This window comes from Scyliorhinus canicula, chromosome 10 (genome assembly GCF_902713615.1).
Source record: "Scyliorhinus canicula chromosome 10, sScyCan1.1, whole genome shotgun sequence".
NCBI classification, from domain to species: Eukaryota; Metazoa; Chordata; class Chondrichthyes; order Carcharhiniformes; family Scyliorhinidae; genus Scyliorhinus; species Scyliorhinus canicula.
In genome coordinates, this window is record NC_052155.1 from 138,002,638 (window position 1) to 138,018,985 (window position 16,348).

At 51.7% G+C, this 16,348-nt stretch overlaps 1 protein-coding gene across 1 annotated transcript in view; it reads right to left on the bottom strand.

Annotated features, from left to right (window-relative positions):
* The window catches only part of LOC119972676 (exostosin-1-like), a 255,149-nt gene extending 239,282 nt beyond the window's left edge, over positions 1-15,867 (bottom strand). Inside the window, exon 1 of the mRNA XM_038809779.1 lies at positions 14,181-15,867. Within this exon, the coding sequence (XP_038665707.1) occupies positions 14,181-15,136 (956 nt within the window). The 5' untranslated portion in view covers positions 15,137-15,867. The remainder of the gene's footprint in view (positions 1-14,180) is intronic.
* Between the last annotated feature and the right edge of the window lie 481 nt (positions 15,868-16,348).

The window sequence follows — 16,348 nt, forward strand, 5'->3', positions numbered from 1 at the left end:
GGGGCCTCTGAACTGGCTTCAGCAGATCGATATTGTAAAACGTGGTACAAGATGGCACCGTAGGCAGTCACTAGAGGATCCCAGAACAAAGGGAAACCCTCGAGTGCAGGGGCTCACCCACATGGCAGCTACACAGTTGGCAGCCATGTTGGATAGTTCCTTGACAAAGGGAAACCCAGGAGTGCAAAGGGTCTGGCCTCATGGCGAGAACGGTACTGTGGCCATTTCGGATGGCCCCCTGGCTAAGGGAAACCCCAGAGTGCAGGGGCGCATCCACAAGGCAAGTATGGTTGATCCCACAGCATGGGGGATAGTCACCTGTAACGTTCCAGAGGACTTAGCGGTCCAAAGAAAAGATCCAGAGTCTTCGCCCACCTGAAGGCATGAAAGCAGACATAAGTCTTCCTCCAAGAGACGCACTTGAGGGAGAAGGACTGACTGCAGGTAAGAAAGAGCCAGGTGAGACAGACCTACCATTCCTGTTATGGGACAAGAGCTAGGGAAATAGACATAATAATCAGTAAGAGGAGGGTGTTCATCGCAACGAGGACAGTTATGGACCAAGGGGGACGGTACATCATGGTCAGCTGTATCCTGGACAGGGTACCACTAGTCCTGATAAACATGTACACGCCCAACTGGCACACCACGGAATTTATTAAAAAGACCATGGCAGAAATCCCAGACATAGACACACACAGACTGACCATGGGAGGGGACAACTTCAACTGTTGTTTTAATTTCTCGAGCAATTAAAACAAAGCAGAAACTTTGGATGCATTGTGGACATGTCAACTTTATTGCATGTATTAAGGTGTTTTCAGTTCACAGGTAATGGACAGTATCAATAAAACCAAAATTAATTCATCCATCCATTGAACATCAGAATGTTTCTAGAAACAAAAAGGTTACCCAACATTAACATCTTCTGCCAGAACTATCTAATTAACTGATCACAGCACAAGGATGCTATACATTGTGGATACCAAGTAAGGCATAGAACTTTCTCAAAATGTTCATAAGTAGTGATTTTAGAATCAGTGTGTTGATAGAACTGTAACATCTCATATGCAATCTTCCATTTGATGTGTGTAGCCAGTGACTAGCATCAACATTCTTTGCTCCCAATCAATTTGCATAAAAATTTAGCTTCTTGGGAACAAAGTTTGTGTTTGACAACTTGAAAACTGATGATAGGTTTATTGACGTGTCCAAGTTGTCAAGGTTTATTCAAGCAATCCTTCTAAAGTGGCTGTGATTTCAAGAACATTTTAAATGGATAAGAAAAATGTTTCCCATTTTTAGTAAATAAAATATGACGACTTAAAAGTAAATCAAAATAAAATGGACTGTATATTAAAAGTTGACATGTATGGAGAATGATGACTCAGAATATTCTATACAGGAATTTCGGATTACAAAGTACACAACTTCAGTTTGCTTCATACTAATCACCAGTTTCACATGCACAATATGTTGTTCCAATGCAAGTTCAAGACATGCTGGCTCAGGTAGTACAGTGGCTCTGTTCCCCAAGTTTGACAAATACATTTCAGAACTGGATGATTGGAGGGAGGCGAATGTTGTTCCCCTGTTCAAGAAAGGGAATAGGGAAATCTCTGGGAATTACAGACCAGTCAGTCTTACGTCTGTGGTGAGAAAAATATTGGAAAGGATTCTGAGAGATAGGATTTAGGAAAACAGTTTGATTAAAGATAGTCAGCATGACTTTGTGAGGGGCCAGTCATGCCTCACAAGCCTCGTTGAATTCTTTGAGGATGTGACGAGACACATTGATGAAGGTCGGGCAATGGATGTGGTGTATATGGATTTCAGCGAGGCATTTGATATGGTTCCCCATGGTAGGCTCATTCAGAAAGTCAGGGGGCATGGGATACAGGGAAATTTGGCTGTCTGGATACAGAATTGGCTGGCTGAAAGAAGGAGCCGTGCTCCGAAAGCTCGTGTTTGAAACAAACCTGTTGGACTTTAACCTGGTGTTGTAAGACTTCTTACGTGGCTGAAAGAAGACAGCGAGTGGTAGTGGATGGAAAGTATTCCGCCTGGAGGTCGGTGACCAGTGTTGTCCCGCAAGGATCTGTTCTGCAACCTCTACTCTGTGTGGTTTTTATAAATGACTTGGATGAGGAGGTGGAAGGGTGGGTCAGAAAGTTTGCCGATGACACAAAGGTTGGTGGCGTTGTAGATATTGTCGCGGGCTGTTGCAGGTTACAACAGGACATTGACAGGATGCAGAGCTGGGCTGAGAAGTGGCAGATGGAGTTCAACCTAGATAAATGTGAAGTGATTCATTTTGGAAGGTCGAGTTTGAATGCTGAATACAAGGTTAAAGGCAGGATTCTTGGAAGTGTGGAAGAACAGTGGGATCTTCGGGTCCACGTACATAGATCCCTCAAAGTTGCCACCCAGGATGATAGGGTTGTTAAGAAGGCGTATGGTGTGTTGGCTTTCATTAACACAGGGATTGAGTTTAAGAGGCACAAGGTTTTGCTGCAGCTTCATAAAACCCTGATTAGACCACACTTGGAATATTGTGTCTAGTTCTGGTCGCCTCATTATAGGAAGGATGTGGATGCTTTGGAGAGGATGCAGAGGAGATTTACCAGCATACTGCCTGGACTGGAGGGCATGTCTTATGAAGAAAGGTTGAGGTGGCTAGGGGTTTTCTCACTGGAAAGAAGGAGGAAGTGAGTATAGAGGTGTATAAGGTGATGAGAGGCATGGATAAAGTGGATAGCCAGAGACTTTTCGCCGGGGCAGAAATGGCTGTCACGAGGGGACATAATTTTAACGTGGTTGGAGAAAGGTTTAGGGGAGATTGCAGAGGTAGATTCTTTACACAGAATGATGGGTGCGTGGAATGCGCTGCCAGCGGAGCTGGTGGAGTCAGAGTCATTAGGGACATTCAAGCAACACTTGACAGGCACATGGACAGCAGTAAATTGAAGGGGTGTACGTTAGGTTGATCTTAGATTAGGATAAATGGTCAGCACAACATTGTGGGCTGAAGGGCCTGTACAGACACAGTGAGAGCGGCGAGGGGAGCGGCGGGGACACGGGGCGAGGAGAGCGGCGGGGACACGGGGCGAGGAGAGCGGCGGGGACACGGGGCGAGGAGAGCGGCGGGGACACGGGGCGAGGAGAGCGGCGGGGACACGGGGCGAGGAGAGCGGCGGGGACACGGGGCGAGGAGAGCGGCGGGGACACGGGGCGAGGAGAGCGGCGGGGACACGGGGCGAGGAGAGCGGCGGGGACACGGGGCGAGGAGAGCGGCGGGACACGGGGCGAGGAGAGCGGCGGGGACACGGGGCGAGGAGAGCGGCGGGGACACGGGGCGAGGAGAGCGGCGGGGACACGGGGCGAGGAGAGCGGCGGGGACACGGGGCGAGGAGAGCGGCGGGGACACGGGGCGAGGAGAGCGGCGGGGACACGGGGCGAGGGAGAGCGGCGGGGACACGGGGCGAGGAGAGCGGCGGGGACACGGGGCGAGGAGAGCGGCGGGGACACGGGGCGAGGAGAGCGGGGGGACACGGGGCGAGGAGAGCGGCGGGGACACGGGGCGAGGAGAGCGGGGGGGACACGGGGCGAGGAGAGCGGCGGGGACACGGGGCGAGGAGAGCGGCGGGGACACGGGGCGAGGAGAGGCGGGGACACGGGGCGAGGAGAGCGGCGGGGACACGGGGCGAGGAGAGCGGCGGGGACACGGGGCGAGGAGAGCGGCGGGGACACGGGGCGAGGAGAGCGGCGGGGACACGGGGCGAGGAGAGCGGGCGGGGACACGGGGCGAGGAGAGCGGCGGGGACACGGGGCGAGGAGAGCGGCGGGGACCACGGGGCGAGGAGAGCGGCCGGGGACACGGGTGCGAGGAGAGCGGCGGGGACACGGGGCGAGGAGAGCGGCGGGGAAACGGGGCGAGGAGAGCGCGGGGACACGGGGCGAGGGAGAGCGGCGGGGACCACGGGGCGAGGAGAGCGGCGGGGACACGGGGCGAGGAGAGCGGCGGGGACACGGGGCGAGGAGAGCGGCGGGGACACGGGGCGAGGAGAGCGGCGGGACCCGGGGCGAGGAGAGCGGCGGGGACACGGGGCAGAGGGAGAGCGGCGGGGACACGGGGCGAGGAAGCGGCGGGGGGACACTGGACGAGGAGAAGCGGCGGGACACGGGCGAGGAGAGCGGCGGGGACGACGGGGCGAGGAGAGCGGCGGGGACACGGGGCGAGTGAGAGCGGCGGGACACGGGGCAGAGGAGAGCGGCGGGGACACGGGGCGAGGAGAGCGGCGGGGCACACGGGGCGAGTGAGAGCGGCGGGGACCCGGGGCGAGGAGGCGGCGGGGACACGGGGCGAGGAGAGCGGCGGGGACACGGGGCGAGGAGAGCGGCGGGACACGGGGCGCGAGGAGAGCGGCGGGGACACGGGGCGAGGAGAGCGGCGGGGACACGGGGCCGAGGAGAGCGGCGGGGGACACGGGTGCGAGGGAGAGCGGCGGGGACACGGGGCGAGGAGAGCGGCGGGGACACGGGGCGAGGAGAGCGGCGGGGACACGGGGCGAGGAGAGCGGCGGGGGACACGGGGCGAGGCGGGGGACACGGGGCGAGGAGGAGCGGCGGGGACACGGGGCGAGGAGAGCGGCGGGGACACGGGGCGAGGAGAGCGGCGGGGACACGGGGCGAGGAGAGCGGCGGGGACACGGGGCGAGGAGAGCGGCGGGGACACGGGGCGAGGAGAGCGGCGGGGAACCACGGGGCGAGGAGAGCGGCGGGACACGGGGCGAGGAGAGCGGCGGGGACAGGGGCGAGGAGAGCGGCGGGGACACGGGGCGAGGAGAGCGGCGGGGACACGGGGCGAGGAGGAGCGGCGGGGGACACGGGGCGAGGAGAGCGGCGGGGACACGGGGCGAGGAGAGCGGCGGGGACACGGGGCGAGGAGAGCGGCGGGGGGACACGGGGACGAGGAGAGCGGCGGGGGACAAGGGGCGAGGAGAGCGGCGGGGACACGGGGCGAGGAGAGCGGGGGGGACACGGGGCGCGAGAGAGAGCGGCGGGGACACGGGGCGAGGAGAGCGGCGGGGACACGGGGCGAGGAGAGCGGCGGGGACACGGGGCGAGGGGAGAGCGGCGGGGACACGGGGCGAGGAGAGCGGCGGGGACACGGGGCGGGAGAGCGGCGGGGAACGGGGCGAGGAGAGCGGCGGGGGAACGGGGGCGAGGAGAGCGGCGGGGACACGGGGCGAGGAGAGCGGCGGGGACACGGGGCGAGGAGAGCGGCGGGGACACGGGGGGAGGGGAGCGGCGGGGACACGGGGCGAGGAGAGCGGCGGGGACACGGGGCGAGGAGAGCGGCGGGGACACGGGGCGAGGAGAGCGGCGGGGACACGGGGCGAGGAGAGCGGCGGGGACACGGGGAGAGGAGAGCGGCGGGGACACGGGGCTGAGGGAGAGCGGCGGGCACGGGGCGAGGAGAGCGGCGGGGGACACGGGGCGAGGAGAGCGGCGGGGACACGGGGCGAGGAGAGCGGCGGGGACACGGGGCGAGGAGAGCGGCGGGGACACGGGGCGAGTGAGAGCGGCGGGGACACGGGGCGAGGAGAGCGGCGGGGACACGGGGCGAGGAGAGCGGCGGGGCACGGGGCGAGGAGAGCGGCGGGGACACGGGGCGAGGAGAGCGGCGGGGACCAGGGGCGAGGAGAGCGGCGGGGACACGGGGCGAGGAGAGCGGCGGGGACACGGGGCGAGGAGAGCGGCGGGGACACGGGGCGAGGAGAGCGGCGGGGACACGGGGCGAGGAGAGCGGCGGGGACACGGGGCGAGGAGAGCGGCGGGGACACGGGGCGAGGAGAGCGGCGGGGACACGGGGCGAGGAGAGCGGCGGGGACACGGGGCGAGGAGAGCGGCGGGGACACGGGGCGAGGAGAGCGGCGGGGACACGGGGCGAGGAGAGCGGCGGGGACACGGGGCGAGGAGAGCGGCGGGGACACGGGGCGAGGAGAGCGGCGGGGACACGGGGCGAGGAGAGCGGCGGGGACACGGGGCGAGGAGAGCGGCGGGGACACGGGGCGAGGAGAGCGGCGGGGACACGGGGCGAGGAGAGCGGCGGGGACACGGGGCGAGGAGAGCGGCGGGGACACAGTGCAAGAGCGCGAGGAGAGCGGCGGGGACACAGTGCAAGAGCGCGAGGAGAGCGGCGGGGACACAGTGCAAGAGCGCGAGGAGAGCGGCGGGGACACAGTGCAAGAGCGCGAGGAGAGCGGCGGGGACACAGTGCAAGAGCGCGAGGAGAGCGGCGGGGACACAGTGCAAGAGCGCGAGGAGAGCGGCGGGGACACAGTGCAAGAGCGCGAAGAGAGCGGCGGGGACACAGTGCAAGAGCGCGAGGAGAGCGGCAGGGGGACAGCTGCCAGAGAAGCGGCCTTCAGATTTTCGGCTGGGGCAGTGGCCAGGGGTCTATCGGGAAGAGTGACATCACAGCAAAACAGTCACCTGATTGGCTGGTAAGGAAAGTGCTCCAATTAGCAGTAGCTGGGAGAAATTCAACTCTTCGTGTGTTGTAAGTATTGTGATTGGTAAGTGAAATCTTTATTCCTTTCACTTATTCATTATTTGATATTATATTTGTAATCAGTTAAGGTAAAGTGTAAAAATGGCAGGTGATCCCAGACCCGTGTTATGCTCCTCATGCTTAATATGGGAGTTCAGGGACGCGGCCGATGCCCCTGACTCCTTCATGTGCGGGAAGTGTGTCCAGCTGCAGCTCGTTAGACCACATGACGGCTCTGGAGCTGCCGATGGACTCACTTTGGAGCATCCGCGATGCTGAGGAGGTTGTGGATAGCACGTTCAGTGAGCTGGTCACACTGCAGATTAGGATTGGTGAGGGAGACAAGGAATGGGTGACCAAAAGGCAGAGAAAGAGCAGGAAGTCAGTACAGGTGTCTCCTGCGGTCATCTCCAAACGGTCTGGTATACCGTTTTGGATACTGTTGGGGAGATGACTCATCAGGGGAAGGCAGTAGTAGCCAGGCTCATGGCACCGTGGCTGGCTCTGCTGCACAAAAGGGCGGGAAAAAGACTGGCAGGGCTGTAGTCATAGGGGATTCAATCGTAAGGGGAGTAGACAGGCATTTCTGTGGTCAAAAACGAGACACCCGAATGGTATGTTGCCTCCCAGGTGCACGGGTCAGGGATGTCTCAGATCGGCTGCAGGACATACTGAAGGGGGAGAGTGAACAGCCAGTTGCTGTGGTGCATACGCACCAACGATATAGGTAGAAAACGGGATGAGGTCCTACAATCAGAATTTAGGGGTTAGGAGATAAAGTAGGACCTCAAAAGGTAGCAATCTCAGGATTGCTACCAGTGCCATGAGACAGTCAGAGTAGAAATTCAAGAATAGTCAGAATGAATACGTGGCTTGAGAGATGGTGCAAGAGGGAGGGGTTCAGATTTTTGGGACATTGGAACCAGTTCTGGGGGCAGTGGGACCATTACAAATCGGATGGTCTACACCTGGGCAGGACTGGAACGAATGTCCTAAGGGGTGCTTTTGCTAACACTGTTGGGGAGGTTTTAAATTAATGTGGCAGGATGATGGGAACCAGATTAGGAAGTTAGAGGTCAGTAAAGAGGCAGCAACTAAAGCCAGTAAGGTGCTAGATAATATAAGGGGAAGAGTAGACAGGGAAGAGATGATGAACGCAAATGGACAGATGGTCTGAGGTGCATTTGTTTTAATGCGAGGTGTAGCAGGTAAGGCAGATGAACTTAGGGCTTGGATTAGTACCTAGGAATATGATGTTATTGGTATTACTGACTTGGTTGAGCGCAGGGCAAGACTGGCAACTACATATACCAGGGTATAGATGCTTCAGGAGGGATAGAGAAAGGTAAAAGGGGTGGAGGAGTTGCATTACTGGTTAGAGATGATATCACAGCTGTGATTAAGGAGGGCACAATGGAGGATTCGAGCACAGAGGCAATATGGGTAGAGCTAAGAAATAGGAAGGGTGCAGTAACATTGTTGGGACTTTACTACAGGCCTCCCAAAAGCGATGTGAAGTAGAAGTACAAACATGTAGACAGATTATAGAAAAATGTAGGAGCAATAGGGTGGTCGTGATGGGAGATTTTAACTTCCCCAACATTGAATGGGACTCACGTAGTGTTGGAGGCGTAGATGGAGCAGAATTTGTAAAGAGCATCCAGGAGAGTTTTTTTAAGAGCAGTATGTAAATAGTCCAACTCGGGAAGGGGCCATACTGGACCTGGTATTGGGGAATGATCCCGGCCAGGTGGTTGAAGTTTCAGTCGGTGATTACTTTGGGAATAGCGATCACAATTCCTCAAGTTTTAGAATACTCATGGACAAAGACGAGAGTGGTCTAAAGGAAGAGTGCTGAATTGGGGAAAGACCAAATATAACAAAATTCGGCAGGAGCTAAGGAATGTGGATTGGGAGCAGCTGTTTAAGGGTAAATCCACATTTGAAATGTGGGAGTCTTTTAAGGAAAGGTTGATTAGAGTGCAGGACAGACATGTCCCTGTGAAAATGAGTGATAGAAATGGCAAGATTAGAGAACAATGGTTGACGGGTGGAATTGAGAGACAGGTCATGTTACAGTTGTATACGACTTTGGTAAGGCCACATTTGGAATACTGCGTGCAGTTCTGGTTTGCCACATTACCAGAAGGATGCGGATGCTTTAGAGAGGGTGCAGAGGAGGTTCACTAGGATGTTGCCTGGTATGGAGGTGCTAGCTATGAAGAAAGGTTGAGTAGATTACGATTGTTTTCGTTGGAAAGACGGAGGTTGAGGGGGGACCTGATTGAGGTCTACAAAATTATGAGAGGTATGGACAGGGTGGATAGCAACAAGCTTTTTCCAAGATTGGGGGTGTCAATTACAAGGGGTCACGAATTCAAGGTGAGAGGGGGAAAGTTTAAGGGAGATGTGCGTGGGAAGTTCTTTTACACAGAGGGTGGTGGGTGCCTGGAACGCTTTGCCAGCAGAGGTGGTAGAGACGGGCACGATAGCATCAATTAAGATGCATCTAGACAGATATATGAACGGGCGGGGAACAGAGGGAAGTAGATTCTTGGAAAATAGACGACAGGTTTAGATAAAGGATCTGGATCAGCGCAGGCTGGGAGGACCGAAGGGCCTGTTCCTGTGCTGTAATTTTCTTTGTTCTTTGTACTGTGCTATGTTCTGAGTCGCTGACCAATACAATTACTGATTAAGTGGGCTTCATGTTTTGATTTCTTCAAAGCTCATTCCAAAATAATCTCATGTTTGATTGGCACCTGGCAACACACTTCTCAGAAGAGTAAAATATCATGCAAAAAAGGCAAAGCTGGCAAAAACTTTGAAGTAAGAAGCACCCACACATTCCTTTATAATAAAATACCTGAAACACAATATATACTACGCTTTCACAAACAAATTTGACAATTGGAGGCAGGGATTGTAATTAACCAAATTTATCACAATGGGGGGGCACGGCAGCACAGTTGCTTCACAGCTCCAGGTTCGATTCCCAGCTTGGGTCACTGTCTGTGTGGAGTCTCCTATTGTCTGCGTGGGTTTCCTCCGGGTGCTCCAGTTTCCTACCACAGTCCAAAGATGTGCAATTTAGGTGAATTTGCCACGCTAAATTGCCCTTAGGTGTCCGAAAAGGTTGGGAGGGGTTACTGGGATAGGGTGGAGGTGTGGGCTTGGGTGGGGTGCTCTTTCGGAGGGCCGGTGCAGACTCGATGGGACGAATGGCCTCATCCACTAAATTCTACGTTTCTAATTCTATGATCACAAAAGGACAGCTTCACAGTTTTCTTAAGGGGTTCTTCTCCTGAAACTGAGATTGTTTGGAATAGTTTCCACTTTAAACTGCAGTTTACATCAAGTCGGGATCCACCAAGAAATGCAGCAGTGGAGCCCCCTCTGCCTTACAAATGCACAGAGAATGCAGACATTACAACCCTTGCTCTCCAAACATTTAAATCTTGACTGCTGGTAGAGGAGCATTGTGCATATTTAACCACACATACAGAATTTTTCCTTTGACAGTTTAAGAAAGACAGTATAAATGGGCCTACTGTCTGGTTGGAGCCAGTACTCCATTCAAGTCTGGTGAGCTGAATACACAAGTGCAGCATTAGGAAAGTTCCCTTGCAATAGGTTCCTATGATTTGATCTATATCCCCCTTTCCCTTCCTTTGGAGAAAGCTGAATATCAGGCATTTATCAAAAAATAAATCAATTGCCCTAGGCAATGTTTAATCCTTCCACTATCCCACAACTGAAATTCCACAAATATCTCACACACAAAACTCAATTTGCAAGTTGCACACCTCCTTTCTTCCCACACCAAAGCTTGGATTGGTTTGTCACGTGTACCGAGGTACAGTGAAGAGTATTGTTGTGCATGCAGCTCAAACAAATCATTTAGTACATGAAATCTCTGGGCCCGCTTCAGGTGAATTCTCTGGGCCCGCACAAATGCATAAACTGAAAGTTATATTACTCTAATATCGCAGGCTTAAAATCATCTAGTCTGTGTAGATCCCATACATTGATCAACCATCTCAATTCCAGTTGTAAATCTGTATCAATTGCAGAGTATCTGCCAAATAAATAAAATGCCTTGTTAAATGTATGTGAATTAATTACTGAACAGCAAGGTGACTCTTTTATCACATAGCCCATGTTATTGTACTTACATACAACTGGGAAACTGCCGTAAATGAACCAAGAACAATTGAAGGATTACATAGCTTGCTATGAAAGCATTTATGCAAGGAATAGTTACAGCACACTGATTTTGTGTAAAGTTTTATAATTGCCCCCTCCAGTAGTGCCATCAAAAAACCTCCTGAAAATAGTAAAATAATGCACCAAAAAATGTATTTTCCCACATACAAATTCTACCCCGACACATTTCCCCACATACAAATTTAACCCTGGCTGACTAAGCAGCTACGCTTTTGTCAATGTCATTATTGTATCAGATTGTACCACTCCTCTATTAAAACCACCATATGAGAAATAGATTCTCAGCTCAGCATCTGCCATGCATGCCAGGTAACAAGGTACTCATCAATTTAAGAATCCCCTGCTTTCTGGTATATATTGTAGAGCCCCCTGTCCCACATATCAGAAAATTAAATAAAGTTGAACACCTTCAGCAAACTCAACATATTCTAAAGTGTTGCAGTCAATGAAGTATTTTTGAAGGGTGGTCATTTTACAAAGGGTGAGCACAGTAAGAAGTCTTACAACACCAGGTTAAAGTCCAACAGGTTTGTTTCAAACACGAGCTTTCGGAGCACGGCTCCTTCTTCAGGTTCACCTGAAGAAGGAGCCGTGCTCCGAAAGCTCGTGTTTGAAACAAACCTGTTGGACTTTAACCTGGTGTTGTAAGACTTCTTACTGTGCTCACCCCAGTCCAACGCCGGCATCTCCACATCATTTTACAAAGGAGCATGGTAGCTGATCTATGCACAGCAAGGTTCCACAAACAGCAATGATACAAACGACGAGGTAATGATTTTTAGTGACACTGGAATAAATCCACTGCTTTGTTAGTGCCATGGATTGTTTACATCTACTTGAGAGAGCAGACAAAATCCTCATCTTAATGTCTTTAAAAAAAGATAGCATCCTTGACAATATAACATTCCCTAAATGCTCTACATTACATGCCCAAATCTCGGGAGTGGAGCTTGAACTCTTAACCTTCTGACTCAGTGCCAAAAAATGTCTGACATTATGTCTCAGAGCAATCTCTTCCCCAGCTCACTACTTTTCACCTTGCTCCTCCTGCTGCTATGTGGATCCACAGGCACCAGTCATCTTCTGGTACCTTGCTCATATAACCATTGGGCGAGAGCTTCTGGTACCTTGCCCATATAATAATTGTGTGTGCTTCGACATTAAACACAAAGGCTATTTGACCACATGGGGACAATCCACAACTAAAATTAATCCTGTCCTCATTAGACATTTATAAATACACTATTCTCATCAGATATCCATTAGGAGACCCTAGTTAGAAATCAAGAGTATGATCCATGGTCAACTTCAGTTGGCTATCCAGTACAGACCAAGGCCAAGAAAATAGATTAAACCTGGAATCTTGTCAGTATGTATACGTGAGATACTCTAAAGGGTGGTCTTGTCATTATGTAAATTGTCTACATGCACGAGGTTTCAGCTGAAGAGAACCTTAAAAAAAGAAAATGAAGTCTCTAAAGGTCAGAATTAAAGCACAAATATGTGCTTACAAAACTAGTTCCCAAATTGCAAAAATCACAAAGTTAATTTATTCCTGTACAAAGATAGACAAAATCCAGTTCTGTTTCAGAACTGCGTGCCCAGAATGAACTCTAAAATAATTTTAAAATAGGAGGAGTTGGGGGTGTGGAAAACTACAAATAACACATTTGAGTTAAATGATTTACCTGTCAATTCCTAAATTCATGGATTTACATTAGGGGTTAATTTTTTAAAAGTGTCATACTGAAATATCAGTCATAGTATCTAATCTGTTAATGGGCCTGTGAGCTCATAATGGGATCATGCAAGGAGAAGACAGCATTCACTGCTGTTCACCTGTCAGCATTTGGACATTAATTCAGAAATTTAGCACATACTCAGCAAAAACCTTTTGCACTTTTACAACTTCAGCAAATTGGATATATACTGCCATGTGTCATGACTGCATTATAGCAGTCAATCATAAATGTTACAAATGTAACATTAAAACAAGGCAATAAAGGTCAAACAGAATGCAGGCCATATTCCATTAACCACTCACTGATTGCAGAGTAGAGAAATGCTTAACCCTTCAATCTTTGATATTAATCCTTTTTGCAAATCTGAAAAAGTATTGTCAAATGCTTAGGAGCAGTACGCTTCCAACTTGAGGTGGGAGGGGTTAGCATTTCCATGGTAACAAAGAAAGCAGAACTATACACAAAATCCAGTTTTACAGCATTTGAAATAGCGATTAAACTCTGCAACAAGCATGTTAAGCATTAGATTCATAAAAAAGCATACTGTTATGTGCAAATTACAGTAGATAGAAGAAAAAAATGGGAAACATTAAACCTTTTCAGCAATTCTTGGCGCACGCAAGTTATAAAATAGCACCAATTTCCAGCATTTCTTCAGGCTTAAAATCATTTTGTATGGAGTCAGTGACAGCTAAAATGTACAATCCATAAACGCTCAACTCCAAGAAAGTATAAAACCAACCAAGAGCTTCAGGAAACACAATATATCACTTAAGGATAGGACAAAATTATGAATGTACTTCTCCCATGTCACAAATAACTGTCACAAGCAAAAACATTAACCTTATAAAATATTGCCTTTTAAAACTCAGTGGATAATATTCCAACTTCCATAAAATACAGTTTCTCAAGAGACTTTACTGACAAACCAGATCCAATTAACCTGCTTAATTGCTCTCAGTGGAAGGAGAAAAAAAATCAGTTCTGCGAGCATGATAAAACAAATTCTTGTAAAGGTCATTACAAAACCAAACAGTTTAGCAAACAAAAATGCAATCATTGCCTGGAGGGAGGGAAAACATTATGTATAGATTGCATGATTAGATCCATTTTTTTAGACAATGAAAGGCAGCTCAAATAGAAATTCTGAAATATTAGTGTCACATACTCCAATTTCTTTCTGAAATGTCAAACTTGAAAATTCCACTTCACAGAAGATTATGCAAATAGACCAACGTTTATATACTTCTCCTATGCGCAAGGCTTTGTGCTATACTGTAGACTGCCATGAAATAAATTATTTCTGTACACTTGCCCACCCCCCCCCCCCTCCCCATGCAAGGAACCAGACAAGTGAGTCACACCAATGTTTCATGATGCCACATGCTTTCCCAAACATCACGTAAAAGCTAAAAATCAAGCATCAATTGAACCTACCATCAGGAGGAAGAGAAATATTGCTGCTGTAGGGCACATATTTGCTTTGGCTGGGGTTCTTACCTTTTTTCTGATGTTGAAGCAGCACAATTCTACGCTATTAACCAACAAGTAGAAAATGTGGTGACCCCAAAAGAATGCCTGTTACTCAGCTTTGAAACCCATACCTACTTTTCTCATTGGACAAAAACAATCATTTTCCGAAAGCCAACATTTACCTTTCGTATTCATCGTTGTCTTTGTCACAGCGGGCGTCCTTATGTTTCTGCCAGTCTTTTCCGTGTTTACACGTCGTTAAGAGAACAATATCATCTGCATTGTGGACATGATATAAGGCATTCCTGGTATCAGAACCTATGCCAGTCAAATATCTTTTCCCTTTAAATACCAGCAAGTACTTTCTCAGGGGAGGTATGTTATTGAAAAGCATGTATCCCTTCTCTCCTCCGGTCCTCGGGTGCTCTTTCGAAAAGAGCGGTATGGAAACGTCAAAATTGCTCCTAAAATTTTCAGTACTAATGCTGGCTTTGGCTAACATCGCCTGGCCGATATCGAAACCCAGGTCCTCTGTGTAATCGGGCCAGGTCCCCGAATAAAGATTAAAAATCAAATGGTTCCTGCCATTGTTCCACAAATACAGGCTCTGGACTTTACTTTTTAGGTTATGTACGTACTGGGGTGAAAGCTGATCCCGATCTAAAGTGTCCAAACTTAGCACGAAGAGACAAGCCTGTCTCGGATCCGAGGTATAAAACTTGGAGTTCTCGATGGCTGCCAGGATGTTCTGGTAACTTTCGGACATTTTCTCCCCTTTCTGCTGCGGGTAGACGTAGACTTTGAAACCGTTTCTGTGGCAGAGAGAAAAGTCGAAGCAAGAGTCCATGCGGCATTTCTTCCCCTTGTAGACACTAGTGTTAATCTCCCTCTTGTGCCGGGGGGAGCCGCGCTGACTGAACTCTTCATTCTCTGGCCGGTCGCCGACGGAGAAACTCTGCAGTGCATTGGACCACTCGGGCCAGCGCTCGGGGGCCGAGGGGGAGCCCTCGTCCGCAGCCCACCGCCGGTTCTGTCGCCGAGCCGAGGGCAGCTGCCCGAAGCGCATACCCGCCAGGTAGACCAGCAACAAGAGAGCGGCGCCGGCTGAGAGCAGGAGGTAGCGTTTTTTGGCCTGCATGTGTCCGGCCGCAGAAGGCTCGCCGCTCGGCAGGAGAACCGGGAGAAGAGACTAAAGAAGAGCCCGAGCCTGGCCGATCACCTCCAGTCCGCCATCTTCCCCCAGCCACAGAGCCACACACCGACTGGAAAAACTTCAATACCTTCTTCTTCTTTCCCCAGATCCTGTTATTCCAGCGCATGTGGGCGATTTTTAATCACTAGCTCCCCCCACCGCGGCTGCTACTGTTATTATGTGGCATTTAAAGATGCAGCCGCAGCCGCCGCCTCCTCCTCCTCCTCCCTGTAACGGACCGACCGCGCGCCGGGGACAGAATGCGGGACCGGCGCGTTCTAGAATGCCCTCTGCCCGCGCACCTGCACTCCTGCCCCGGCGTTCCAACTCCGCAGCTCGCGCCCGCAGCCAGCCCCCCAGCGCCTGTGGCACGGCGCCGCGCCGAGTGTGCAGCAGTGAAAGCACAGCTTCTTTTCATCCGAGAAAAGCGGATCCCTTGTTCGTTTCTTCGCGGGCGTGGAGGTAGGTGGGTGGTTGGTTGGTTGAATGGATGGATGCAGGAGGTGTGGGGGTGGAAGAAGGGTGCGCGCTACGCACCGTTATCGCGACGGTTGATTCCTTCCGAGGGCGCCGAGCGTTGCGTGCGAGGTGCCCCCGCACCGTTGCCTGGACCCGCTCTTCATTCTGACTCCAGTTTTTTTTTTCAACCCCACCCTTCCCCCAGCCAGCCCGGGCGCGCACACACAGACAGAGAGAGAGAGAGACACTCTCTCACCCCTCCCCCATCCGCCCCCGCTAAAGTCAGCGCAATGCCATTGGTCTGCGTCACATCCTCACACTCCTGCCGGCCTCCAATGGGACAGGGGGTGGGCGGGGCCTGGGCAGAGCCCATTCATGGGAAGTGAGAGTTGTTGCAGAAATCTTGGAGATGTGACAAAGAGGAAATAAGTGCTCGGCTCACTCACACAGGTCTGTCTCCTCGCTGCTCCAACATTGATTGGCTCAGCTACTTTTCATTGTTAACGTTTTGCTCCCTTCAATGAGCACAGGAGTAAATGATCTGCGATTTAGGACGATATTTTTTTCCCCCTCTAGTTTGACAGTTTTTTACCCCCACTGGTCAAATGATTTTGCTGCAAGGGCACGTTTATTTTGGGCTGCATTCCCCCCACCTCCCCATCAGAAAGCGGAGTGGAGCTAGTTTTGACAGAGTCATGC